The sequence below is a fragment of the Microtus oregoni genome, unplaced genomic scaffold (genome assembly GCF_018167655.1).
Source record: "Microtus oregoni isolate MIOR12 unplaced genomic scaffold, Mior012 000005F_ref0000423, whole genome shotgun sequence".
NCBI classification, from domain to species: domain Eukaryota; kingdom Metazoa; phylum Chordata; class Mammalia; order Rodentia; family Cricetidae; genus Microtus; species Microtus oregoni.
In genome coordinates, this window is record NW_024543064.1 from 52049002 (window position 1) to 52075561 (window position 26560).

The following is a 26560-nucleotide window of genomic DNA, read 5'->3' on the forward strand; positions in this document are numbered from 1 at the left end:
GAAAATATTTTTTTTTACTTATTTCTGGGCTAGTTAATTCTTTTCATGATATATAAATGTAAGAGTTATCAGTAATACAGTAATATCCACAGACTCAAAATTGTGCTGTTGGGAAATCTTTTCTTTCAGAAAAATAAATCCATTGATTTTAAATTTAGCTTCACATAAGTTCTTGTGACAAGGGCAGATGGCAGCCAAACTCTCACAAAATATACAAATGGCCTATAACTCAGTAGTAGTTACATACTCTGCTTCCCTTTGGAACTCATGAGCTAAACCACCACTGTATATTATACTCAGGACTACAGTCCTCTAGGATCGTACAAGAATGGTTTCTTGCCGGGCGTTGGTGGTGCACACCTTTAATCCCAGCACTTGGGAGGCAGAGGCAGGCAGATCTCTGTGAGTTCGAGGCCAGCCTGGCCTACAAAAGTAATTCCAGGACAGGCGAGCTGTAAAGCTACAGATAAACCCTGTCTCAACAAACCAAAAAAAAATGGTTTCTCAAGCTCTAATTATAGTAATAAATCATTTTCCTTTTTACAAGGTCCAATATTTTCCACAAATCTCCAAAAAGAAATGAATGTACTTCTTATCAAAAGTCCAAATCCAGTATCAATATTAGTTACTTTCCCATGTTGTAACAGAACTCTGTGGCCAAAGATAAATTACTCATTAAATAGTCTATTTTGGCTATATTTCTAGAGGGAGTCTCCAATATTATAGGGAAGACCTGGCAGCTGGAACCAGGGCAAGAAATGGAGAAATCATAGTTTCAACAACATGAAGGAAACAAAGAGAACAAACTGGAGTGGACCAAGGCTATAACTTACTCAAAGTCCATGCCCAGAGACATTCTTCACTCAGCAAGTCTCTACCTTCTAAAGGTTTCATTACTTTCCCAGTCACCACCATCAACCAGTATTCAAATATGTAAGCCTAAGAGGGCTAGTTCCCATCTAAAGCACCACAGATACCAGTAGTGCCCAAGTATTCTCAGCCTGCCATTCTCTGATAATATTTCTGCCCTGCATGTTTCTTCAGATATTAGATGACACAGAGTATCCTAGGGGACTCCTGAACTGCATGTAGTCCAAGAAATGACCTGCATTTGGATATCTTGGTCTCCCTTTGAGGCAGTGGCGGGGAGGAGGCAGAAATCTTTAATAAATAAATAAGCTACAAAAATCAGATTTTACAACAAAGAATCCACCTTCAGTGACAGCTTTGAGAATCTATGAACTCTCCAGAAGCTACTTGGATTTTTAAACCCTGTACATAGTACCAAAGTAGTTTATTAGTAAGTACAAATTGTAATTACCAAATTAAACCCAAATTCTTCTCAGCGCGTAGTGTAACTGTTATTTGAAGGGAAAAGCCACAACTCCAAAGGTCTATCTAGTTAAGCTTGCAACAGAGCAGGGCAAAGAGCTCTGACCATTAGGAGTAGGACCTTATCCAACTGGAGGGAGTGGCTAAGCCCTCTAATTACAGAGGGAGGCTTGGGCCTATAAAGGCGAGGTGTCTGTGCTCTCTGCGTCTTAGGGCCTCCAAGGGATATGATGGGGTGTCATTAGAAGAGGACTGGAGTAGATTATTTGAAAGCGCTATAAGATTAGGAGCCCTGAGCCTCAGCTCAAACCCTCATTTCTCTGAAGAACCCACTTGGATACCAACCATGCTTGCTGCCGTGGGCTCCCTGGTGACAGTCATCTGGAGAGGGCTCCATCTCCGGACTCTCTTGCTGGCAGTTGTCACCTTTCTGTTCCTGGCTGACTACCTCAAAAGACAGCACCCCAAGAACTTTCCGCCTGGGCCACGACGCGTGCCCTTCATAGGCAACTTACTGCAGTTGGACATGGAGCAGCCACACACGGGGATCCAGCAGGTAGGAAGGTACAAGATTGTTTGGCTCTGAGCTTACCTAATCCTGAGCTGGTGGATCTGCAACTTCTGGGAACTGGGGGCTGTGGGCGGGCAGGCAGGGCTCCAAGGCTCATGGTTCTGGTCTCTAAGCCCAGGACAAATACCTTCTAAACATGCACTTTTAAGAAATATGCAGCTCAGCCGGGCAGTTGTGGTGGATCTCTGTGAGTGTGAAGCCAGCCTAGTCTACAGCAAGAGTTCCAGGACATCCTTGGCTACACAGAAAATCCCTGTCTTACAGAGAGGGGGGTATGAGGGAGGGAGAGTAGGAGGGAGGGAGGGAGGGAGGGAGGGAGAGAGAGAAATAATTGGAGAATTTCTTCTCTTTCAATGACATACTTCCTAGATGATGATTCTGTTTAGATTAGAGAACACACTGTGTGATTTGAATTCTTTAAATATATCCACGTCTGTGTGATGATTTAACAGTAAATGATGATAGAGACAGATAGGCCCTGCTGCTTTAAGAAGTGTGGGAAAGTCTAGGTCTCATCTTAGTTGATTAAAATGTTTCTCAGAGCTGGACGGTGGTGGCGCACGCCTTTAATCCCAGCACTCGGGAGGCAGAGGCAGGCGGATCTCTGTGAGTTCGAGACCAGCCTGGTCTACAAGAGCTAGTTCCAGGACAGGCTCCAAAACCACAGAGAAACCCTGTCTCGAAAAACCAAAAAAAAAAAAAAAAAACATAAAATGTTTCTCAGGAAAAAAAATGGAGTGGGGGGAGGGGCGTGTCCTACTCCTCTTTACTGAAGTTTGGTTTAGGTGTTGCTCTCTCTTACTGAGCCTTAGTTTTTATGCATATTTGCTGACTGCTCACTTACTGATGTTATCACTAAGAAAGCCACAAGCAAGTGTCGAATTCCCCTGGAAGAGTGACCATTTCTCCACTCAGTTCTGGAAGCTCTCCCTGATTAAATTGGGTAGTTTGTTCTGTGTAAACAGTGACATTTTGTAGTAATAAGGGCGGCGGGGCTGCGTCCCCAGCACCTGGCCGCCCCCATGGCTAGCTTTACCCAAAATAATTACACAGACACTGTATTCTTTTAATCACTGCTTGGCCCATTCTCTTCTAGGCTAATTCTCACATATTAATTTAGCCCATTTCTAATCATCTGTGTGTAGCACCCCAAGGTGCGCTTACTGGGGAGATTCTAGCCTAGTCCATCCTGGGTCGGAGCTTCATCCCGGGAGCGGGGCATGGCGTCTCTCTCAGGCGTCTGCTCCCGAGAGCAGAGCGGTCGAGACTCTGAGCTCACTTCTTCTTCTTCCCGGCATTCTGTTCGGTTTATTCCACCTACCTACGTCCTAACCAATAAAATGGGCCAAGGCAGTTCCTTTAATAGCCAATGACCTTCCTCCATCATTTCCCCTTTTTCGGTTTAAACAAAAAAAAAAAAAAGGCTTTAACTTTAACATAGCAAAATTACATATAACAAAACAGTTATCAAGTAAAAGTTACAATAATCTTTATCATAACTAAGGAAAACTATAACTATAACTAACTATTCTTAACTCCATCAAAGACTCCAGAAAGATATAATATTACTTAAGTAAACAAGAACTAAGAAACTACAAACGCTAGAAATGACAAAGACATCTCACTGCCTGGACAGTCACCCAAAGTTCTTTTGTACCGTTGGGGCATCCATCTTCAGCCTTCAGGCCCATGGTATCCAGCAGACATTTCCATAAAGCAGGAAAATTCAAAGTCAGTTCAGTCACTATCTGTTGTGTCCTGCAGAATGTCTCGCAGACTCTTTCAAAATGAATCAGGAACCCCGAAAGATCATCTCACCTTAGGCAAGTTCAGTAGTCCTCTTTCTGTGGGTTCTCTGTGTCCAGTTTATGCAATAGTCCAGGCAAGAGCAGTTTCTTGCCCAAATGGCTATCAAACTCCATAAGGTGCCTCTTCGATGCCCATCTTCCTCTTGAAGTAGATTGGTGCTGCCAGGAGCAGAGTGTCTCATTGTCATGAAAAGTCCTAAGTTATTAAAACATTAAATGTCCTATTCTGTAATCTCTGAAAGACATGAAGAATGTCTATCTAAAATATATCTCTATATATCTAGAAAATCTAACATGACTACAAGCTTTACTATTATTGATGATTATCCATTAACAACCTATATTTCTTAATTATAAAGTACATATTTAAATGAACTACACAATCACAATACCTTAATCAAAATCAGAAACACTTATACATATAACAAAATGTTCACCTTCCTAGAAATGGACAGAGAGGGGAGGACCTAGGACTTACCACAGGGCAGGGAACCCTGACTGCTCTTTGGACTGGAGAGGGAGAGGGAGAAGGGTGGTAGGAGGGGGAGAAGGGTGGGAGGAGGGGGGGGGGAAATGGGAGGCTGGGAGGAGGTGGAAACTTGTTTTTTTTCTCCTTTTCTCAATAAAAAAATGAAAAAAAGATCCTACACTGAAAAAAAAAACAACAAAAAACAAAATTGACCTTAAATTTCTATCAATAAAGCAAAATCTATACTAATGCAAATTATTCATACCTATATCATATCCCCCTTTAAATGTAAAAGAACATTTATAAACATTTTTTGGGAATATGGGCACAGTTATTTCTCTCCAAACTGCTTCCTGCTGAATGGGGGCGTCGTTAATTAGGTCTTTCATGGTATAACCTGTGTGCTAGTTTCATCTCAGTTGGCAGTTGAGCAAAGCAATTTTCTGAAGATGTTCACTGCAACCCTTCAGGAGGGCATGGTCCATCATACCAAATCGGAATAGAAGAAATGAACAGCGTCTCATCCTCTGTGAAAACAAAATAAGAAACTCCTTTCCAAAGCATCATGTCCTTAGATCCAAATTCAAAATATCTATGTTGGATTAGTTCAGCAGTATTTATAAAAATATCTTTTAGCAGCTGTTGCTCCTTCCTCAGCATTCAAATAATTCAAAGAGAGCATAATAGCATACAGTATCAAGATTCTCTGTGTATTTTCCATCTTTGTACAGCTTTGTTTTAAACTCTATTTCATTTATTTTTACTTTTAACTTTTTGCTTTTTGAGACAGGTTCTCTGTATCTTTGACCTGAAGTAACTCTGTAGACCAGGCTGTCTTTGAACTCTCAGAGAACCGCCTGTCTCTGCCTCCCAGGCATTGGGATTAAAGGCGTGTGCTACCACACCTTGAAGTCACAGAGGTCTATCTCCCTCTGCCTACCAAGTGTTGGGATTAAAGGTGTGTACCACACACAACAACTCTCTTACTTTTTTTTTTGTTACTTTAAGAACTTTAAATTTTAGTCTGCATATATTTTTAACACACTTCAAACCATTTAGAAATTTTCTTTGTCTTTGAATCTCTCTTTACTGTATATCTCTCTTTTTCTGACCACATGAGTCTTTAATTTACCAAGCAATATCAGTAGGATTAAAGGCGTGGCTTTGCCGGCTGGATCCAGCCCATTCCTTAGCTTTACAGCCTCATGGCTGAGGTACTGGCTGTAGCCAGCAAGCGAGCTTCAGCAGCCTGTGCTTGCAAACCACACAAACCGCCTGCGTAAAAGAGTCAGAGTTTGTCCTGGCAGGACAGCCCAGAAAGCCGGCATTTTTAAACGACGCAGCTTTTTTCCTGCTACGGCTGAAAACCGAAAAGCATGCGTTCAGCTTTTCGTCAACACCATTTAAGTGTTTCATGGCAGGACCTCTTAATGAGCTGCAGGGTTTGCAGCTAAAGCTGAGTCAGGAAGCCTCTCTTAGATGAAAGCACATGCTTGCCTCTAGCAAGCAGAGCAGACCCGAGAACACAGTGAGTCTAGTTGCCATCAAACAAATCGTAGCACTTTACTCCAAATGCTCTATTCAAAAGCTCTGTCTCCTGCAGGAGCCAGACAGAGATCACAATGGTGGCACAGCCCCAGGAAGTCGCGCTTTAAAATGACACAGCGTTTTTTCTGCTACCGTTGCCAAATCACGGAATCTCTCTACAGCACACCACCAACAAACAGCAAAAATCTGTGTTAAACTCTCTCTCCCTTATTTTTAAGCCTTCTCAGGTTTTTTAAGTGGGTTTAGTCCATCACGTGGGGCGCCAACTGTAGTAATAAGGGCGGAGGGGCTTCGTCCCCAGCACCCCAGCCGCCTGCTCGGCTAGCTTATGCCCCGAAATAATTACACAGACACTGTATTCTTTTAAACACTGCTTGGCCCTTTAGCCCTAGCCCTTACTGGCTAATTCTGTTATCCCATCTCTAATAATCGGTGAGCACCGGTCTTACTGGGAAAGGTTAAGCATTTCTAACCTGGTGGCTTGCTTCATGGCGTGTGTCTGCCCAGGAGCGGGGCATGGCGTCTCAGCTGAGGTGTCTGTTCTGGAGAGCAGAGCTGTGGAGTCTGACCTCACTTCCTCTTCCTCCCAGCGTTCTGTTCTGTTTACTCCTCCCACCTATCCTCTAACCAATAAAATGGGCCAAGGCAGTACCTTTATTAGCCAATGACTTTCCTCCATCATCATTGGAGATTGGCAGGCATTATTTGATGACTTAACCGTGGCTTTGTAATTTCCCTCCTTATCCAGGGTAAATTTGTTTTTCCTGAATTTTCTATGATCTTTTACACCCTGCAACCTCCCCTTTGGTCAGTATGTGAAAGGCTTTTTCTTCTCAGTTCTTTTATTTTGCAATACATATAATACTACAATTGCATTCATCTGGACTGCATATATTGAGCAATTAATTTATTATTCAAGTATCATCTAATGGTAGAGATAGAACATATCTCTTTACAATTTACATGTAAGCATTGAAACTCAATGTTTTATTGTTTTGTGGTTTGTCTATTTGCTATGCTTTCATTTTTTCATTTTTGGTTTCCCATCCTGCCACACGGGTTTCTTGAACACTCTCTGAGTAGATGCCTTTTTATTCATCTTCTCTCTTTACATCTCTTCTTTTGTCCTCCCAGCATCTATTCTGCATTATTCAATACACACACGCAGCTCATGAGAGTTTGCTAACAGCATTTTCCATGTGTAGTGCAGCAACTACAAACATGGGGGAGCCCTCTGCCCTGCATGATGCACTGCCCCAGATGCTGTACACACTCACTGAGACCCACATCCCACACTGCCATGCTCTTCAGTGTCAGTGCAGCTGGAACTCAAAGGCACAGGAGTCGGTTGTCTTTGCCCCTTACTCATCCTCCCATAGCTGTCTTTTTTCTGACCTTTCAAGTTCATCATTTCCTTTCTGACCTCAAGCACATTCTTCTTCCAACCTTCAGAGGAGACTGTAGCAGAAGGAAACCTCTTAGCTGTGCCCCTTCTCAGAATGCCTTTCCCCTCCCTCCCACACTGTCTTTCCCCTGATTGTAGACAACTAGGTTGATGATCAGAGGGACTCACATTTTCAGATGTTCTCCTACTCCTTGCTGGCCTTTGTGGTTTACCTATAAGTATTAAAGATTTTTCGTTCCCTTTTGTTTGTTGTTTGTTTGTTGTTGTTGTTTTGTCTGACTACTTTAAAGAGATTCAATTTCCATATTGATTGTGGTGGTTTTGCACTATTTGGGGCTTTATGCTGTTGGAATCTACATGACATGCATTTTTCCAGACTAGGAAGTTTCCTTCATTTTCCAAGTGTTTTCTCATCTACACATTCCTGTTTTCAGGACATTGGTGCACAGCCATGACATCTATGGTGCTGGGTCTTGTTGTTTGCCATCAGCTTTCTCTGTGCTGTGCATGGGAGAGCTGCCTCTCCCCTCTGCACTGCTTCTCTGCCAAGCTCTGCTGTGCAGATCTCCACAGAGGCCATGGCAGCTTTCTCTCCTCAAATCGATGCCTATTCTGCTTATCTTTCTTTTCTCTGTTAAGATTTCCCACTATTTGGAATAATTTTATAATAGCCACTTTGAAATATTTATTTCTTCCCCTCTTTCCAACATCTGTGCCATCTCAACAAAGTTGAGGTTCTCTTGGGTCTTAGTGAATGAACTAAGCAATGTCAGACTGGACATTGTGTGTCATGTGCTGTAAACTGATGTACACACTAGGGCCATGCTCTACTTGTCCAGGTAGCTTTAAGGCTCCAGGGCCTCACTTTTGTGAGTGGCAACTCAAATGGAAATTTCAGAGTTTTCATTGTGAATCAGAATAACCACAGTGTGTGCTTGGCACATTTGCCTCCTTAATGTTAGCAACATGAGCAAGAAGGAAGATGGCTCTAAACTGAAGGGCCTTATCAGTATAGTGCAGCTGCAAATCACTACAGGAGGCTAAATGCCAGCGATCTTCCAGTAATTGTCCCATAGGGAAGGAATGTCCTTATTGCTGCAAAAGAAGGGTGGGAAGCAGAATTCTCTCCCAGGCTTCTTTGGAGAGTCTTTTCACAGCAATTCTGCTGTAGAAGTCACAGTTTACCTCACAGGCTCAGCCCAGGAGAGGCACATAGCAAGTGACAGAATGACATCCATGAACCTCACCACTGTAACAACTTGATTGCCCCATTTGATGGTGTTCGACAATGGGACTTAGAAGCAAACAGTTAAAACAATCTCTGGCCTTTTGAGAATTACTTTTCTTGTATTTGGCCAAAACAAAGTAAATTTTGGTGTAGGTTTGCTTCTGGCAAATGCTATCATAAGTTACAAAAATAAAAAGACATGCTTTTATTTTATCTTTTCAGGGTAAAAATATTAGATCTATATCTTGCTACACAGTCATGTGAGGTTGGGTGATATGTCTGGTGTCAAAGAATTAGGTCATGGTGATACTGAGGCTGGAAACATCATGCCAATTCAATAATTTTTCATTAATTTATTTTGTATTACCTATGGGTTTACCATTTGATATAGATGTATAATCAAATGAGGTTAAATGATACAACTTAGGCATAATTAAATTTTAATTCTTGCCATGAGGAAAAAACCCCACAAACTGATGCATGGCTTTCCCTTTTGTGTTTAGGCTCCCTTCATTCAGCCACCATGAAATGCAAACATGAATTCACATTAGCAATCATCTCTTAACATTCCATTTTCCACTGTTGAAGAAAGTGGTAATCTGAATTCACATTAGCAATCATCTCTTAACATTCCATTTTCCACTGTTGAAGAAAGTGGTAATCTGATTTCCCCAGGTTGTTCAGTAGGGTAATGGCAAAATAAGTTCTTGAACCATACATGATTTGACTCAATACAAAAACTCAGCATACATACATATATATATATATATATATGTATATATATTCCTATAGAATAAAATTACCTTTAATAACTAGATATATTTCTTCACTGACTCATTCACTCAAGAGACACTAAACAAATACTTAGCATGACATCCACAACACAGGACAATCTATGGTCCATTAAGTCTTATGTTCTGTCAATCATGTGATATCATATGAAATCTAGACGGATGGGCAGTTCTGGGGCTAGCCTTTAAAAGAATGATGCCACCAGTTGTGCTGTGCCTAGAAGGAATGTTTAACAAACATCTAGTGAAGATGGGATATTTTATATCCATTAAAGTGACATCATTTAAAACAGGTTGAGGACAGTGAAGAAGGTGGCTCCTGTTGAGCATGTAGGGACTCTACTTCCGTCCATCTCATAGACTCTACTTCCGTCCATCTCATAGAAAGTCTTGTCAGGCTGAAGTGGGCTGTGTTATACAACATAGATATTAGCATGTAATTCAAGCTAGCTGTAACAATGGGACCCCAACATACAATGATCCTGAATATGCCTCTTATGATCGTTGTATGTATAAAATTACTCAGTAAATTCCAAGTCACTGTTAAGATGTCTTCTATGAGTTGAAGCTCATTCCATTTTCTTTCTTTTCCTTCTATTCATCTTTTACATATTATCAGAGCAGACTCCTGAGAACCCAGGTCGATCTTTGCACATCAGCCAGGATTCTGTGACATGAATGCTGCATGAGCCCATCAGCACTGTCTCTGGGTTCTGCCCCTCCATCTTTTTGTTGCTTCTATTGTCAGAGCCCTCTTCTAAATCACATTCTAATATTTAAATAAACAGTTATTTTGCTATTGCTTCTGTTATCATAGCTATTTATACAAAAAAGCCATCAACAGATATTTTCATTTACTGTGAATTCCATACTTGCAGGCCATCGAGGTTGTTCAGTGGGTTAGGGCACTTGCTAAAAAACTTGGTAATCTGAATTTGATCACCTCACCCACATGGTGAGAGGCGAGAACAGACTCCCCAAAGATGTCCACTGACATACTCTTGTGCAACACCACCCTTCACGTACAAAATACACAAACACACAGACACACAAACACAGACACACACACACAATGAATGCAAAAATATGTTTTCCTTATTTTGTCTTACCTCCAGCAAACCCACACAGACACACCTTGGTCTTTACCCAGTGGCATACACATGTTCTGCCTGTCCTAGACTGCAGAATGAGGAGTTAGAAAATTTGCTTATTTACTGAAATATTTGTACTAAATTCTTCATACAGAGATACACACTATAATATCATCCACTCATTGATCCCTGTTAATGAATTTGTATTGGTGAATCCTATTCTTGAAGTTGAATAGCGTTTAGCACATTTCAAAGAAAAGAATATCAAATTCATTTCAACATACAAACATGTATCATTCACAGGGAAATAAAGACTTATCAATATGATTACCATTTGCTACACACATGTCTGAGCACACTCACCACTAACTGTTGAAATATGTTTCAGCTTGTGAAGAAGTATGGGAATGTTATCAGTCTGGATTTTGGAATCATGTCTTCAGTGATTGTAACCAGTCTGCCTTTAATCAAAGAAGCCTTTACTCACCTGGAAGAAAATTTTATGAGTCGCCCTCAATTTCCATTGCAAAATCTTGTCTTTAATGAAAATGGTAAGACTTTTATGTGTTGTCAGATATGCGGTGTAATTTTTAAGATACATAAAAGGCTCCCATGTGCCTTATGTATCCATAAGCCAATGCCTTCATGAAATGCCATCATTAATGGGTGCTGGGTACCACATTGCTTGAATGAAAGCACCCATAAGATGGTTTATAGTGTGTCCTAGTAGAGACCAGGTAAATCACATATTTGGAAAAACTAATTCTATATACTTTAATAGGAAGTAACCACAGCACCCAAACACAGCCAGAAACTGTGCTCACTTTCATTTTCCCATGTCACCCATAGGAAAATGGATGTGAGTCAGCTTTTTCTTTCTACCTCATCTTGCTTAGAGCTGCTTATGCTGTATCATTAAAGTAATGCAGATGTCTAGGCTCCTCGCCAACATTATAATTTGTTAGTATGAATATGCTATATTATTGTGAAATAAAGTCATCAGTTGAACACAGAATTTGAAATCTATTAATCCAACCAAACAGCATCTTAGGCCCTTTCTAATTACTCTTCAGGATAATTCTAGGTCAATTTACTTTGCTGTCTGTTGTAAGAACCAGAGTGCTAAACATCTGTCTTAGAGTTACTTTACTGTGATGAAATACCATGATCAAAGACACTTGGGGAGGAGAAGGTTTATTCGGCTATGCTCTCATATACACTGTTCATCCAAAATGACGTCAGGACAGAAAATCGGGGCAAAAACCCCAAAGCAGGAGCTGGCACAGAGGCCGTGGAGGAATACTGCTTTCTGTCTTGCTCCTCGTGCTTTATTCAGCCTGCTTTCTTATAGAAACCAGGAGCACCACCCAGGGTTAACAGCAACCACATGGGATGAACCCTCCCACACCAAACATACATTAACAAAATGCCCTACAGCCTTGCCTGTAGCCCTATCTTCTTATGTAGGCATTTTCTCAATTGAGGCTCCCCCCTGTAGAACAATTTTAACTTATGTGACATTGATACAAAACCAGTCAGCACAGTAAAAGTTAATGCCAGGGATTAAATAGTAAAGCAGTATCAATGCAGAAGGTGTTTAGTCAAAGATGTCTAACATTGTATGAAGATTCTGGAAAGTCTTCTCTGAGTAAATGATACTCATTTAATGACCTGAAAGAATAATTAGTCAAGGGGATATAATATCCTTGGAAGGACGAAAAGGAGAGATGTCTTGAGGAATGGAAAGACATCCAGTGTTGCAAGCATGGTATTCAAAGGACATAATTAAGTGCTCTTGGTACTTCTGACCTCCATCAGAAAGAGCACAATGCTGATTTTTATTCTAACAGCCAGGAAGACTTCTCAGTGGTTTCAAACAGAGGAGATCTTAGGATATCATATTGAGAGTGGAGCAAAGACATAAAGAAACTTGTTTTAGATATGAAGGGTGGAAGATTACACACTCCAGTTGCTAAACTAGATTATGAATTAGACCAGGGTGATGGCATTAAAGCCTTACAAACACAAGTCCAGGCATGCCAAAAGGATATCAAAATGACCCCATGATCTAGATACCAGAAGATAAGGATGCTGAGAAAACTTCACTAGCAGTTTGATGGGTAACCTTGGTTGTCAACTTATCTGCATTTGAAATCAACCAAAATCTTCCAAATTGGGCAAACAAATGAGGAGTCTTGCTTCTTTGGAATTCTGAAGTGAGAAGACCTACCCTAAATCTGCATCACTGGAGATCAGAACACCCCCTGTAAATTTGGGCCACACCTTCTGCTGGTAGCCCACATAAAAGGACATGGAAAAAGGAAGCTTTTGCCGTTTGCTTTTCTTGCCCTTCCTTTCACTGGTAAGTTCAGCTATCCTGCTGATGAAGAATTCCTTCACTGGTATGAGAATATACTTTTTTAGGATTCCATTGTATGCAGAAGACTAGCTGAGATATTCAGACTCATAGATTGAACAATCATCGCATTATTGGCCTTTCCATTGACTACCTTATACAACAGTCTAATATATACTGCTTTAATATCTCTAGATCCATTCTATCACTTCTAGTCCTTAAGAGCAGTGGTGCTCAACCTTGGGGCACCACGCCCCTGGCCATTGAACAACCCATTCAGATGGTCACTACGTTGTTGGCTATATCAAATATTTACAATATGATTCAAAGCCGTAACCAAACTACAGTTGTAAACTAGCAACAAAAATAATTGTATGTTTGGGGGTCAGGACAACATGAGGAACTATATTAAAGGGTTGCAGCATCAGAAAGTTGAGATTCACTGCTTTAGAGAACCACAACTTGTACAGATTGTGATAACGGGACTGGTTCCTGGCATTTTGCTTGGTATAGATAATAAGACACAGAAACATATATGTGTGTGTATATATGTATGGGTGTGATATATACACACACACACACACACACACACACATACATATTAAACCCAATGTGTAGATGCTTTGGTTCTGAGGAGAATTGGATTTCATGACCTCATTAATACCTAGTTACCTTGGTCATTAAAATTTTTACTTTGCCCATGCATCTCTTTTTTCTGCATATTGTAAGAGATCTGGCAATAACTTTTGTGTTTTTCTAAAATTATTAAAATTGACGAATATATTAAAAATACTGACAAAACAGTGATGCTGTAAGCCACCAGGAGATGCTAGCCATTATGCTCCTGCTTTCTGCTATTGTCTCTCTCTAGACAGCTGTCAAGTCCATTTTTGGCCCTTCTTCTTTGCATCATACGTGTGACCATCCGTTTATCAGATAGTTTTAAATCAGAATCACAATGCCATAACACTGTATTGCTTCTTTCCAGGACTGATCTTCTCCAGTGGGCAGACATGGAAGGAGCAAAGAAGGTTCGCTCTGATGACTCTGAGAAACTTTGGGTTGGGAAAGAAGAGCTTAGAGCAGCGCATGCAGGAGGAAGCTCAGCACCTTGTAGGGGTCATAAAAGAGGAGGAAGGTGGGCATTCCACAGGGCAGGAGTGGGAGGCTGTGGCCCTTTTATTCATTGAACAGAATCCACCTAAGTATCTAAGTGCTTGTCCTGGACTGTGCACTGTGCTGAGAACTGAGCATTGAACAGTGAACATGTAGCCATGACCTTGCCCCAGAGTTTGCAGCTAATCACACAAATGGTCATTAGATTCGCTGCTGTCTAAAGGCCTGGTCACCCGTCTGGCTTCCCAGATATGAACAGATTCTTTAGTGCATGTTAAACCTCATATCAAGCTGATCCAGAGCCTCTTACATAGCTCTCTATTATGTATGTTTCTCTGTCATGTGGAATTAACAAACCAATATCTTCAAAAGATGCATCTTTTTCTTGATCTACCTCCAGGACAGCCTTTCAACCCTCACTTCAAGATCAACAATGCTGTTTCCAATATCATTTGCTCCATCACCTTTGGTGAGCGTTATGAGTACAATGACAGTCAGTTTCAGGAGCTGCTGAGGTTACTGGATGAGGCCATGTATTTGAATTCCTCAAAGATGGTCCGGGTAGGCATTCTAGTTTCTTTTATATTGGGAGAAAATTGCACTGGGGCTAATTCAAGTACAAATATGTTTTATCTTTTTCATTTTAGAAGTGGAAGCAAACTTTTCTGGCAAAAATATTAAATTATACATATATATATATATATACATACACACACATATATACATATAACATAATTAAAACCATTGATAGTTCACTAATACATCTCTGTTGAAATGAAAATGTGAAGGCTACTATGTAATTTGCTATGATGACAAAATTATTTAAGATAAGCCAGAAACAGTAAATAAGTGAGATAAAAGGAGGAGAGCAGAAAACGGAGAAAAAGATGAGAAGCAAGGTTCAAAAATGAGGAAGTGTAAAGAAATGTTATGAAGGAGAAGAGAAAAATATAAGCAGCTTAAGGGAGGCATCAAATATATTGCTCAGTAGTGAAAAAGTTGAGAAATAAAATTTAATAAATATAAGAAAAGATTCACAACTTTTGCAAAACTATAACACCTGCCTTCAGAAATTCAGGGCTTCCTGAGTAACAATCCCCATGCTGCAGGAATACCCTACTGCATGTCACATACATACCTGGAAAATCAGAGTTTCTAAGTTCTAGAGCAATGAAACACAGAGGTTAGCGCCATGATCCATCCCATAATCTTAGACTCAGAAATATCAAATTCCGGGGTTAATTTCTAGTTGATAAGCTCAATTTGTAGCCACTGCAGGCGGCGTATCTATGATTCCCAGCTTGTTCTCAGTTCCTGCCGCCTTCATCTTTTGACCCTTCAGTGTCTTTAATGACATTAGAATCAGAATTAGGACAGCTACTGAATGTTATATCAGTGTATGTCTTAGAGTGAAATGAATTTGACCAGTGAGAAGTGGTCAGAGACTACCGTATGTCCACCAATGGGTCTGAAGAAAAATAACAGTCCAGATTTTCCCACAGTTCCAGTAGAAGATCAAGAGGAAAAGTCTACACTATCTTGAAACAGAAAGTGACTTTATATTGTCTCCATGATCATGTTCTTCTCCCTAATTAGTTGTATAATATTTTCCCATGGATGATGAAACATCTTCCTGGATCACACCAAACAACACTGGCTACCTGGAGACAACTGAAATCATATATTTCTGATATAGTTGAAAATCACCGCAGAGACTGGAACCCTGATGAGCCGAGAGACTTCATTGATGCTTTCCTCACGGAAATGACAAAGGTGGGGAAGACAATGCCTGTGTCTTCTTACAGAAATGGTGGTGTTGAATAGCTTCCAATTGATTGAGAAGCAGGCTAGCCCAAAGGTAGGGATTTAGCATAGCAGAGATTTATTCTCTCATAGTTCTGTAATCCTGCCAACCAGGCAGCCAACTTTGGGAAACAATAGAAACATCATTGCCTTGTGTCTCCCATCTCCTAGGGGACACTGATGTTTGTTGCTGTGGTTCCCTGATCCATCTTCAGTGCCGATATTATATCACCATTTCCTTTCTGATCTTTTTACATCTCATTTCTCCTGTTCTAACCCTGGAGGCCCCTCTCATAAAGATAACTCAAGATAACCTTTCCTCCTGAAATGGATCATATTTTGAAGATCTATTTTTGTGCATTGAGTAGCATGCCATGGTGGCAAAGAACAAGATGAACATCTCTGTAGATCCTTCCTTAATCTAACTTTTTAAGGAAAACACAGGAGTGTAGTGATGAGGCAAGCAGGCCTGCTTTTATTCCCACCCGGCTCCCACATGACTAGCTTAGCCCCAGAATAATTACACAGAAACTGTATTCATTTAAACATTGCCTGGCCCATTAGTTGCAGCCTCTTACTGGCTAATTCTCACATCATGCTGTAACTCATATTTAGTAATTTGTGTAGCACCACGAGGTGGTGGCTTACTGGGAAAGATCCTAACTAACCTGCGTCCATCTCGGGTCAGAAACTCATGGTATCTGCCTCATTGCCTTCTTCCCAGCATTTTGTTCTGTCTACTCGGCCCACTGAATTTTCTGCCCTATTTCTTCCCCTATTAAAGAAAGGCCAAGGCAGTTTCTTTATTAACCAATGAAAGTAACACATAGAAAGAAAACACTCCTACATCACAGGAGTAATCTTTTATAAATGTATGGTAATTAACTTTGGTTTGTTGGGGGTTTTTAGAAATTAAGGGTTTGCTACCGTTAATTTGGCTAGAGGTTCTGGAAATGCCCAGATTCTTCCTTATAATTTCCTTCCTTGGTCCTTCTCCCATATCTGAAAAAGATAGATGTGAAATATAAGTAGCAGTTAAATTTCAGAGCTTTATTTCATTATACATTGGTCCAGGACTGGTTACCCTCCCCAACTCAAACCACATTGCAACATACAAACTTCAGCTAAGTAAGTGGTAGAGTTTATAATTCATATAGACACACTGGACTCTATATGAACACTATTCCATAATAGACCAAGGCAAGAAGAAACTGTGAAAACATATTAGTGAACTTTGGATCCGTGTGATAACATTATATTTCAGCACAAAGTGAATAAAGCAAAAATGTTGTCGGGCCAAGTTTCAAAACATTTCAATTCATCAAAGTGAGCGGGAAAGCAGCTCAGCTCCTGGGGCAGAAAGCTATGGTGGAGACATCACAGTGCATTAGGAAACTGCAAGCAAGGAAGGAACCATGGGTTGGGTGGAACTCTAGGAGCTACCATCCTTCCCATCAGCTGGATGCTGTCTTACTATTTCTAAGAACTTCCCCAAATACTACCAGTGCAAGGTACCAGTATTTAAAACATGAACCTGTGGGGGAACATCTTGAATTCAAATCACACTGTAAAATGTAGAATCCTATTAATCCGAGTAGGCCTCTGGCAAATACATACCACTGAATCTGTCATAGAAGCATCAATTCACTGGGTTATGGGCTCCTCTTCTGCCTGGGTCACAGTGTGTTTGTGTGTGTGTGTGTGTGTGTGTGTGTGTGTGTGTGTGTGTATTATCTTTTCTCTTATTTCATCTTCCTGGTATAATATTGATTTAAACAAATTTATGCCTGGAGGAGGAGGTAAATCCTTTACCATATGAATGAAGTACAGGTACCAGAACAACATTATTAAGAGCAATATTAACAAACTGATGTTTCTAGAGGAAGTGAGAAAGGTGATGTTTGTGATAAAGTACTAGTGATGGAATCAGTGCGGTTTTGACCTTGCAAGATGATGCAGATTGGAGAATCATGAACACAGAAAATTGATAGTCATCTTTCTGGTATCAGCAAAGTCAGCTGTTGAATATCAAAGACAGCCTCATTCTGAATGACTTATTGTAATTCATTCTCAGTGGATCAGTGTTACAAGACAGTCAAAAATCTTATTATTGAACCAATACACACTGTCTTTGCTAGCACCCCGACAAAACTACTACAAGTTTCAATGAAGAAAACCTCATCTGCAGCACTCTAGACCTCTTCCTTGCTGGAACAGAGACAACATCCACGACCCTGCGCTGGGCTCTGCTTTACATGGCTCTCTACCCAGAAATCCAAGGTGAGATGTGGTGACAGCATCTAACCAAGGCAGAACAGGTTCAGAAGACAGGATGGGGGAGTGGGAGGAGGAGGAGCATATGTGAGGTGATGTGCACTTGGGAAACAGCACATCCATCACATGTTCTATGAGGACTATGATTGTTTCAAGAGTGCAGATATTACAGTCTGTACCTTCAACAAGCTTGGAGTTCAGGAGAAAAGAGAGATGTCAGTTTACATTGTGGTATGTATTAGCAAAGAGTGGATTACCATACAACATTGATTCACACCCTTCTTCCATTTTTTCTTTTTTTCTTGATTTTTATTGAACTCTACATGGTTTTCTGCTCCCCTCCCTGCCTCTCCCTGCCCCTTCAATGCTCCCCCAAGTTCCCCATGGTCCCAATTTACTCAGGAGATTCTACTTCCCATGTAGATTAGATCTACATAAATCTCTTTCAATGTCTTCATTGTTGTCTAAGTTCTCTGGGATTGTGGTTTTCTTTGTTTATGCCACTTGACCAAATGGATAAGGAAAATGTGGTACATTTACACAATGGACAGCAAAAAAAAAATAACAACATCTTGAATTTTGCAAAAAAATGGATGGAGCTAGAAAGCATTATTTTGAGTAAGGTAACCCATACACAGAAAGACAATTGTCACATGTACTCACTCATAGGAGGTTTTTAAACATAAAGCAAAGAAAACCATCCTTCCTTTTTTTATTATCTAAAATGCCTTTCTGAATGAAAGGTGAATTTTAAAGAAATCTTACAGCCTACTGAATCACTGTTCAGGCTCATCTCTAAACCAATATTCCAGAATATCAGTATAGTTTCTAAAATCATTTTGAATTATATTTTTAATTTGGTCTGTGTATGTGTACACTTGCATGCTCTCTTCTCCTGTGTACATGATGAGATCAAAAATCAATTTACAGAAGTTGGCCATTCCCATAATGTGGGTTCCTAAGGTAATTGCATTATCATCAGATTTCGTTATAAGTGCTAAATCAGCTCATCATCAAATATATTAATTAATAGTCATTTAATTCATGTTCATTTTGAAGTATTAACAGCATTGAACAGTTGGAAGCATCCAGGATACCAATGGGCCATGAGTAACGTTTAGTACAGAAGTTCAGCCCTCAAGGAAAACATCTTGATGCATGAATATGGAAGCCAAAGGTTCTAGAGACTTAACGATACAAATTCTCTAGAGTAGTTCAATTTGTAGACATAGAAGGGAGAATACAAGAGGAATAAACAAAGAATTATGAAGACGTAATTTTTTTTTTGCAAGATCCACTGGTCCTGCCATTACTTACACAACAACGTAGATAAATGTGTTGTTTCAACTTTGGCACAGTAGCTGCTCCTCAATCTACTGCCTTTACAGCCAGCAGCTGCAATTCAGTTACCTTCTTGCTTCTATGTCGGTAGCCCAGCCACTCAGGGCACAGCCTACAGAAATTCTGTTCCCACCGTCACAGGCTAGGCCACTGCTGCTAAAGGTAGCTTTAACTACATCTCTATCATTCTATTTAGAAGTAAAACTCGAGCATATTGATATGCATAATATAGATACAGATTATATATATATATAGTATGTATTAATATAATTGTGATATCCTGTTAGCTCAGAGAGGGTGAATAGTAATTAGCTTACCTTCCCTCATAGCTAGTGTCTCCCAAAAGCTCATCCTTCTACTTCACGAAAATAAAAATGCCACACAAAACCCCTCCCAAATACTTCTGGTGCATGTCTCTATCTCTTTGAGATGCCCGCTGATGATCTACTATTACATTCCTGTTAACTAGTTGTTAACTCAGCCTCCTGACCTCAGGTTTATTTTATTTAATTAACACTAATGCAAACTCTGGATTCACAGTATCTCAAATAGCCCTCAACATATGTTTAGAATTTTATCAATGCACAATTAAATATTGGCTGATGAGCTATGATTATCAGTCCACATCATTGATCAAAATGCTTAAGAGAGTGTTGAAAATTCAAGATGATCATGGACTCAAATTTGCCCTAACTCAAAATCATCATAGTTATGGAGATCTGATTTACATTATATGAAATTTATTTCCATTTAATTCTTTTATATATACAGTAGTGCCAATGTTAGACTTTATATCTCTCAGGAGAAAGAACCATGCTGGACCTAGTAAAGGACCTAGACTTCCAAATTCATTTCACCTTGTGGCAGTGGTTAGCTCAGATGAGGCTTGCAGACTCTGCAGTGGCTCCCATGAGAACCTCCTTTGCACCCCAGGGAGGGAACTGGAGAAAGAAGGGGACATTGTCTCTACAAGCTTTGTCCCAAAGATGAAACACCATGTCTGCTTATGTTTTAGTTCTGTCACATTTGCTCTTTTAGGAATCTTGGAAATGACTTCTTTAGCTAAGAAGCAGGTAAACAGCTGAGTCTCTTCTGCTCTAAGATAGTGATGATATTGAGAGGAAGCATTTACCAATTATTTTAATTATTATAGCGATGTAAACCTCAAAATGCACTTTTGATAAGGTTTATTTCCTCTCAATTATTATATGAAGAAACCAACGCTCATAAAATATTGCTAGTTTGACCATCAAAGCTGCCCAGAAACGCATTGCAATTCACTGCCCATGACAGCAAATATTCTTGAGAAATTAGTCTGCAGATACGCAGTGGTCTCAGTGCTTGTGTCCTCCCTATGGACTCATTGAAACTTAGTTACCAGTGTGATGGTGTGAGGAGGTGATTACTTGTTAGGAAGGGAATTTGTGCTTAAGAAAGAAGAGCAAGATGGCTTTTCTTCACATTATGGCATGATGATACAACAAAGATTCTCCAACTATGACAGAGGAAATTGATTCTTACAAGACAAGAAATCTGTTGATGACCTGATCTTAGTATTTCTTTTTTTAAAATATTTATTTATTTATTATGTATACAATATTCTGTTTTTGTGTATGCCAGAAGAGGGCACCAGACCCCACTACAGATGGTTGTGAGCCACCATGTGGTTGCTGGGAATTGAACTCAGGACCTTTGGAAGAGCAGGCAATGCTCTTAACCTCTGAGCCATCTCTCCAGCCCCAGATCTTAGTATTTCTAGACTCTTCATGTAGATAAAACCAAAGTGTATTGGTGAGAATCTATTCAGTAAAAAGTATTTATTTATAAAAGTCTGAATAGACACTGATAGGAGTTCAGCCATAGCCATCCTGATTAGTCACTTCAGGATATATAGAAATTCATACTTATGCTGTAGGCTTTAAGAAAGTTATAGAGTTTACACTTTTCTAAATCGGGTTTTCTAAGGGGTAGAGAACTTTTATTTCCTCACAATCAGGACACTAGATGAAATAAAAGCATATTTGTTTTGAAAAACATCTTTCTCTATCTTTAGAAGAAAACAAAAAAGTTTAAAGCTTAATGGTGCCTCCTGTTTCCTTGAAGCAAAAGTCCAGGCTGAAATTGACAGAGTGATTGGCCAGGAGAAGCAGCCCAGCCTGGCTGACCGAGACTCCATGCCCTACACCAATGCTGTTGTCCATGAAGTGCAGAGGATGGGAAATATCATCCCTCTAAATGTTCCCAGGAAAGTGACAGTGAACACTAAGCTGGCGGGATTCCATCTGCCCAAGGTAAGTAGGCTAAGGAATAGAAGTTTGTTAACCACCAACCCTCTGTGTGTCTAGTCCATACGTTATTTGAGTCTTTGCTGCCTTCCCTAGGGCTCCATACTTCATACCAATTTGAGTGCACTGCACAAGGACCCCAACAAATGGGCCACCCCAGATGTCTTCAATCCGGAGCACTTTTTGGAGAATGGAGAATTTAAGAAGAGAGAATCCTTTCTGCCATTCTCAATGGGTGAGTTGTGATGAGCAGGAGGGGTTTCAGAGCTCTACTTTATCCCTTCTCTTCTTTCTGGAATCCGTACAGTTGGACCTTCCCATATATCTCCATTTTGCAGCTGGTTTCAGTCAGTACCCACATACACACACAGGTACAGTGTCAATCCCCCCTTGCTTCTCATGGAAATTTTAACTTTCTTTGTTTTGTTTTCTACCTCACTGACAACAGAGACCTAAAGCCTGCCTATTGCTCAGAGCAACCAAGCTGAATTCCTGCCATTGTGTACACACTTTGTGTGCCACAAGATCTTTTTAAGGGATGGCTCCTGACAATGAAGAGGGATGAATTTTGGGGTTTTTAATTGTTAGATAGCTTTAACTGGCGTTTGCTTAGGTGAATAGGCTTCTATCCCATGAAAAATCCCTGAATAGGTCTTATCTTTCTAAATTCAACCCCCTTTGTTAAATGTCCTTAGTACATGCATCTGCTACACCACCTAACACGCAGGAAAGGAAATGCAGTAATGACTTTTTCCCTTGTGCGTGCTGCCAGGCAAGTTATTAAAGACTTCAGTGGCAGTGGTGTGGAATCAATAACCAAATGTTCTGATACATTCTAGACATTGGTTTTTATATGTAATTTGGCAGTTCTTTAATTTCACAATTGTGTTTTAAGCTTTAACCTAAAATAAAAAAGAACCTGAGAACAGGAAAGTGTGGGACAGGAGATGAAGCAGAGCTGCCCCTTGGAGCATGCGTCCAACTGCAGCCTTCCAAGCTGCAATCAGTGAGCACTGCAGAGAAAAGGACACAGACCTAGACAAATGTGCTTCTCCCAGAGCACAGTGTCCACCAGGTTTTCTCACACAGAAGCTTGTGTTTCCTAACACTGTCTGCAGACGGTGCCTAAATGCTGCAATAAGGCACACTGAAATGCTTAATATGATCATTAAATTTTGCCTGATTATCTAATGCAGTGTCACATCTCATGATGCAGAGGCTCAGAACAGGAGGAGACTGCGTTGGCCTGTGCAGCTACTGTTGATCCAGAGCTGGTGTTTCTTGGGGCTGGGCTGCCCTGGGTTTGTTCTGACCTCTTTGTCTTTCCATCTGGGAATGTCTATCCCTTTGCTCACTGTTCACAACTCACTTTAATAAGAAAGCTGATGAGATACAGAGACTTTGTCCATTATTCCTGTTTATAAAAATTGTAATATAATATATAATATAAAATTATAAAAACAAAACCTCAGACACATATTTCACTTATTCTACTTCTCTAACTCAATGAGTCAGGTCAATGAAATACTGAAAGGCTAGGAATTTTTTTCTTTTTGTATTGAAAATAAATGCCTTGTGTGATAATTCTTAGGACTATGGTGAGAAGAGTGAGAATAGACAACATGCCTTCCCCAGGAAGATGTTCCTCCAGGCCCATTGCTTCCCATGAACATGCCTTCCCCTCACTATAGGGCAAAATCCTCTTCCCATAGAGGCCTCTTGCCTCACTCAGTTTAAAGAATTCTCCCATTTATACCAGTTGTAAAATAAAGTAGCAACACAGAGAGACCCACCGGGGCTGTTATTAAGAATGTTATCACTTACTCTAAACTACACACGTCATTTAGCAGTCCAATTGTGTCAGATAATCACCACAGCAATACAGTTATTGATACTCAGGAAAAAAAGGAATAAATGTTTACTTTCACCCCATAAACAGATTCCATAAAGGAGAGAAGAGTGTCCTTTCTTTTTCAAGATCACATTTCCCAAGAACTGACAGAACAGGGTCTTATGCTCTTATTTGTAGTTTAGTTCTCTTTGTGATACATCCAGACCGTGACTTGTCCCCAGAGTTATGGGCCCATCCATTTGAAGATTTCCCACATTCTTGTCCTTTCTATCAGTTAGCATCACAAACTGCATCATTTAATAAGAACCTGTTACTACTCATGGGTTTCCACGTGAGGTCAGTGGCTTAGAGAATCTTTGCTCCCCTGCTTTCCATCTCATCCTGTGCTCTGATTGGTGGTGATCAAGATCTCTAGAGACAGAATAGAGGACAGATCAGTGATTAGTCCAACCTGGGAATTGTCACTCCATAAGTGACACTGTAAGCATCATGACCAGGGGTTTCGTATTGCATTCTACATTATTATTTGATAAAAAGAACCGGAACTTATGGAAAATGACAAAATTTAGTCTTGGAGAAGGAAAACCCATATGTTTGGAATACCCTGTTATTCAAATTCAGGAAACATCAGCTTGAGTGAGGAAGTCTGAAATGTTTGGGGTTTTTAAAACAAGTGCTGGTTAGCAATGGGCTGTAACACTTACTGGTAAACCTGAGTGATTATATATAGAGGGGGCGCGTAGCACTGGAATGTCAACACAGGGCGTGGGATAAGAGCACTGGTTGCTCTTCCAGAGGACCAAGGTTTAATTCCCAGTACCCACATGGCAGCTCACAACCATCGAAGGGATCTGTCCCCTTCTTCTTGGTACAATGGGTGCTACACACATGTGGTGAAGAGACAAACGTGCAGACAAAACATTCACATACATAAAATAAAAATAAAGGTTAGTTTTTTTAAGAACTGAAATGTATATACATGAGAGATGTGATAGATTTTCTAATGTCAAAATCGGGAGCCAGATGCAAAATTTCGAAGCAATACCAATAGGAACAAGCAGATGAAGATTAATTTATTAACATTGTCAAAATAAGTTTGCATACAAAAATTAAAGCACTGATTAATGAAGAATGTGGTAGACTCTACCATCATCAAATGTTCCGCAACAATAAAATCTCAAAATCACTCGCCAGCAGAGGTTAGAAGAGAACCCCATGCAACGTAAGTGACATCTGAACAACATGGCAGATGCTCATGGCCCCAGTCTTCCCATTAGGAAAGCAAGGAGCTACTTAGAAAACCATATTCTACCTCTTTAAAAAACTAAAACAAAAACACTTGAAAGATATGAAAAAGTTGGGGAATCAGGCCCAAGTGAAGAGGACAAAAGAGACAGCACAGCTATGCCTAGCCTGTGACATCAATGTTTCCTATGATGCTTCAGGGGAGTAAAGGGACAGACAGCTGCCTGACACACGTTCCGGTTTGTAGACATGAGTCCTGAGCTTATATAAGAAAGGCAGGAAGAAGCATGTGCACTCTGGGCCACCACAGTTTGTCACACTGAATCTTGCTGGTCATTATCTCAGTTCTGGTCACACGGGACATTAGCATTCAGAAAACGACCACCTCTAGGGATGGAGCAATTTGCACTTGGTGCTGAGCAAATCTCGATTGTTCCTGGAGACATTTTCTTTACAGGATGGGGACCTCTGAGAGCAGAGATTCTAGAATGGACGCTAAGCTGTTGTCCTCTATGAGATCAAAGGTCCTGCACCTGTCATTCAATAGAACATACAATGCTCTGCTGCTCTTGGATGCTCTAATAGAATGACTGAAGACTTCTGGGCACAACTTCAGGGCTTTGCAGGAGAATCGCGAGCTGTTCTTAATTTAATAGCTGTACCTTAAATCCTCCTGTCTCAGCATCTTTATCCTTGAGAGGGATGATGATGGTGAGGGGTAGATGTGTACTCAGTAAATGATGGACATGCCTGTCTGTAGGGTTCAGCAGGAATCTGATTCAATGTTTGAGACAGGAGACAGGTACAAAATGAATAAAGAGATGTCTTCTACTTGTCCATCATGGATGAGCACACTTCATTAACAGCTAGAACCTTTGCAAGGGAAGCCTGTATGTCTCTGACTTTCATGTTACAGACTCAGTTGTGACACCTTCTTATATTGTGGAATTTTTTTTATTCCCTATGTTTTATTTTATTTACATATGTGTAAATGTGTTCTGTGTGTACATAACATGTACGTGTGTGATGGAGCCTGTGGAGGCCTGATAGGGGCATTGAATCTTGAGTTTCAGGTGCTTGTTCACCTCCTGATGTGGATACTGAGATCTGAACTCCAGTGCTCTGATAGAGTAATAAATAATATTAATCATTAAGCTATCTCTTCGTCAAAAGGGTTGTATAGCAGTCCATGATTTGGTTACTAAGCCATTGTGTGGTACATCCAATTCAGGTGTCTCGTTCACAGTACAGGATGCCAGCTTCCAGAACTGCACTAGGGTTGCAGAAAGGATGCATTTTTTTTTACTTTATCAATAATACCAATAAAAATTCCCACTTTCTCCCCTCCTCCAGCTTCTCCTCTGCCACCCCAATCCCTTTGATCCTGGAGTTCCAATTTCACTGGAACATTCCACATTCAGACACATATGAGACATAAACAGCTGGACACAAAGCCCAGTGACAGTTCAAAATTTACAAAGGAAAATGAAATGCCAGTCCCTGTGGTCACTAGTGCCAACTAAGAAAGTTTCTCGTCTTCTGTTTCATTTCCTGCAGGAAAGCGAGCTTGCCTCGGAGAACAATTGGCCAGGTCTGAACTCTTTATCTTCTTCACTGCTCTCGTACAAAACTTTACTTTCAAGCCACCAGTCAATGAGAAGCTGAGCCTAAAGTCTAGAATTGGCATTCCCATTTCCCCAGTCAGCTACCATCTCTGCGCTGTCCCTAGACTGTGAAGTCAGAGACAGAACGAGAAAGAAGAAGAAAAACCGAGTAATCCTCTGAGCCACTGGGGCCAATCATATGTGAAGGAAGAGAAGAAAGGTGACCAGGGAAGCATGGGAAGATTAGGCTACAGTTATTGGATCCACGTCCTGAACTGCTGTGTTCTCTAAATTGGTGGTGGATACGTCACTTATAAAATTTTTAAATAAGAGTTGCAAAGAGAATAATAGCTCCTCCTATAAAGAAAGTGTCATAAATATGAAAGGTGGGTTAGAAACAGCATGGAAATCATTAAAGTCATATCATAAATTGTACCTTCA

General features: G+C 40.4%; 1 protein-coding gene across 2 annotated transcripts; it reads left to right on the top strand.

The window, feature by feature from the left end:
• The first annotated feature begins 1531 nt into the window (after window positions 1-1531).
• LOC121448178 (cytochrome P450 2J3-like) lies at window positions 1532-26560 on the top strand. 2 transcript variants are annotated; one of them, XM_041651972.1, is made up of 9 exons: window positions 1535-1888; window positions 10632-10794; window positions 13588-13737; window positions 14116-14276; window positions 15312-15488; window positions 17657-17798; window positions 21237-21424; window positions 21515-21653; window positions 26073-26560. In XM_041651972.1, exons 1-9 carry the CDS (start codon window positions 1679-1681, stop codon window positions 26249-26251), a joined length of 1509 nt encoding a protein of 502 aa, XP_041507906.1. In that variant the 5' UTR covers window positions 1535-1678; the 3' UTR covers window positions 26252-26560. The 2 variants fall into 2 exon arrangements, with proteins under 2 accessions (XP_041507907.1, XP_041507906.1); XM_041651973.1 differs by lacking the exon at window positions 21515-21653 and having other exon boundaries at window positions 1532-1888.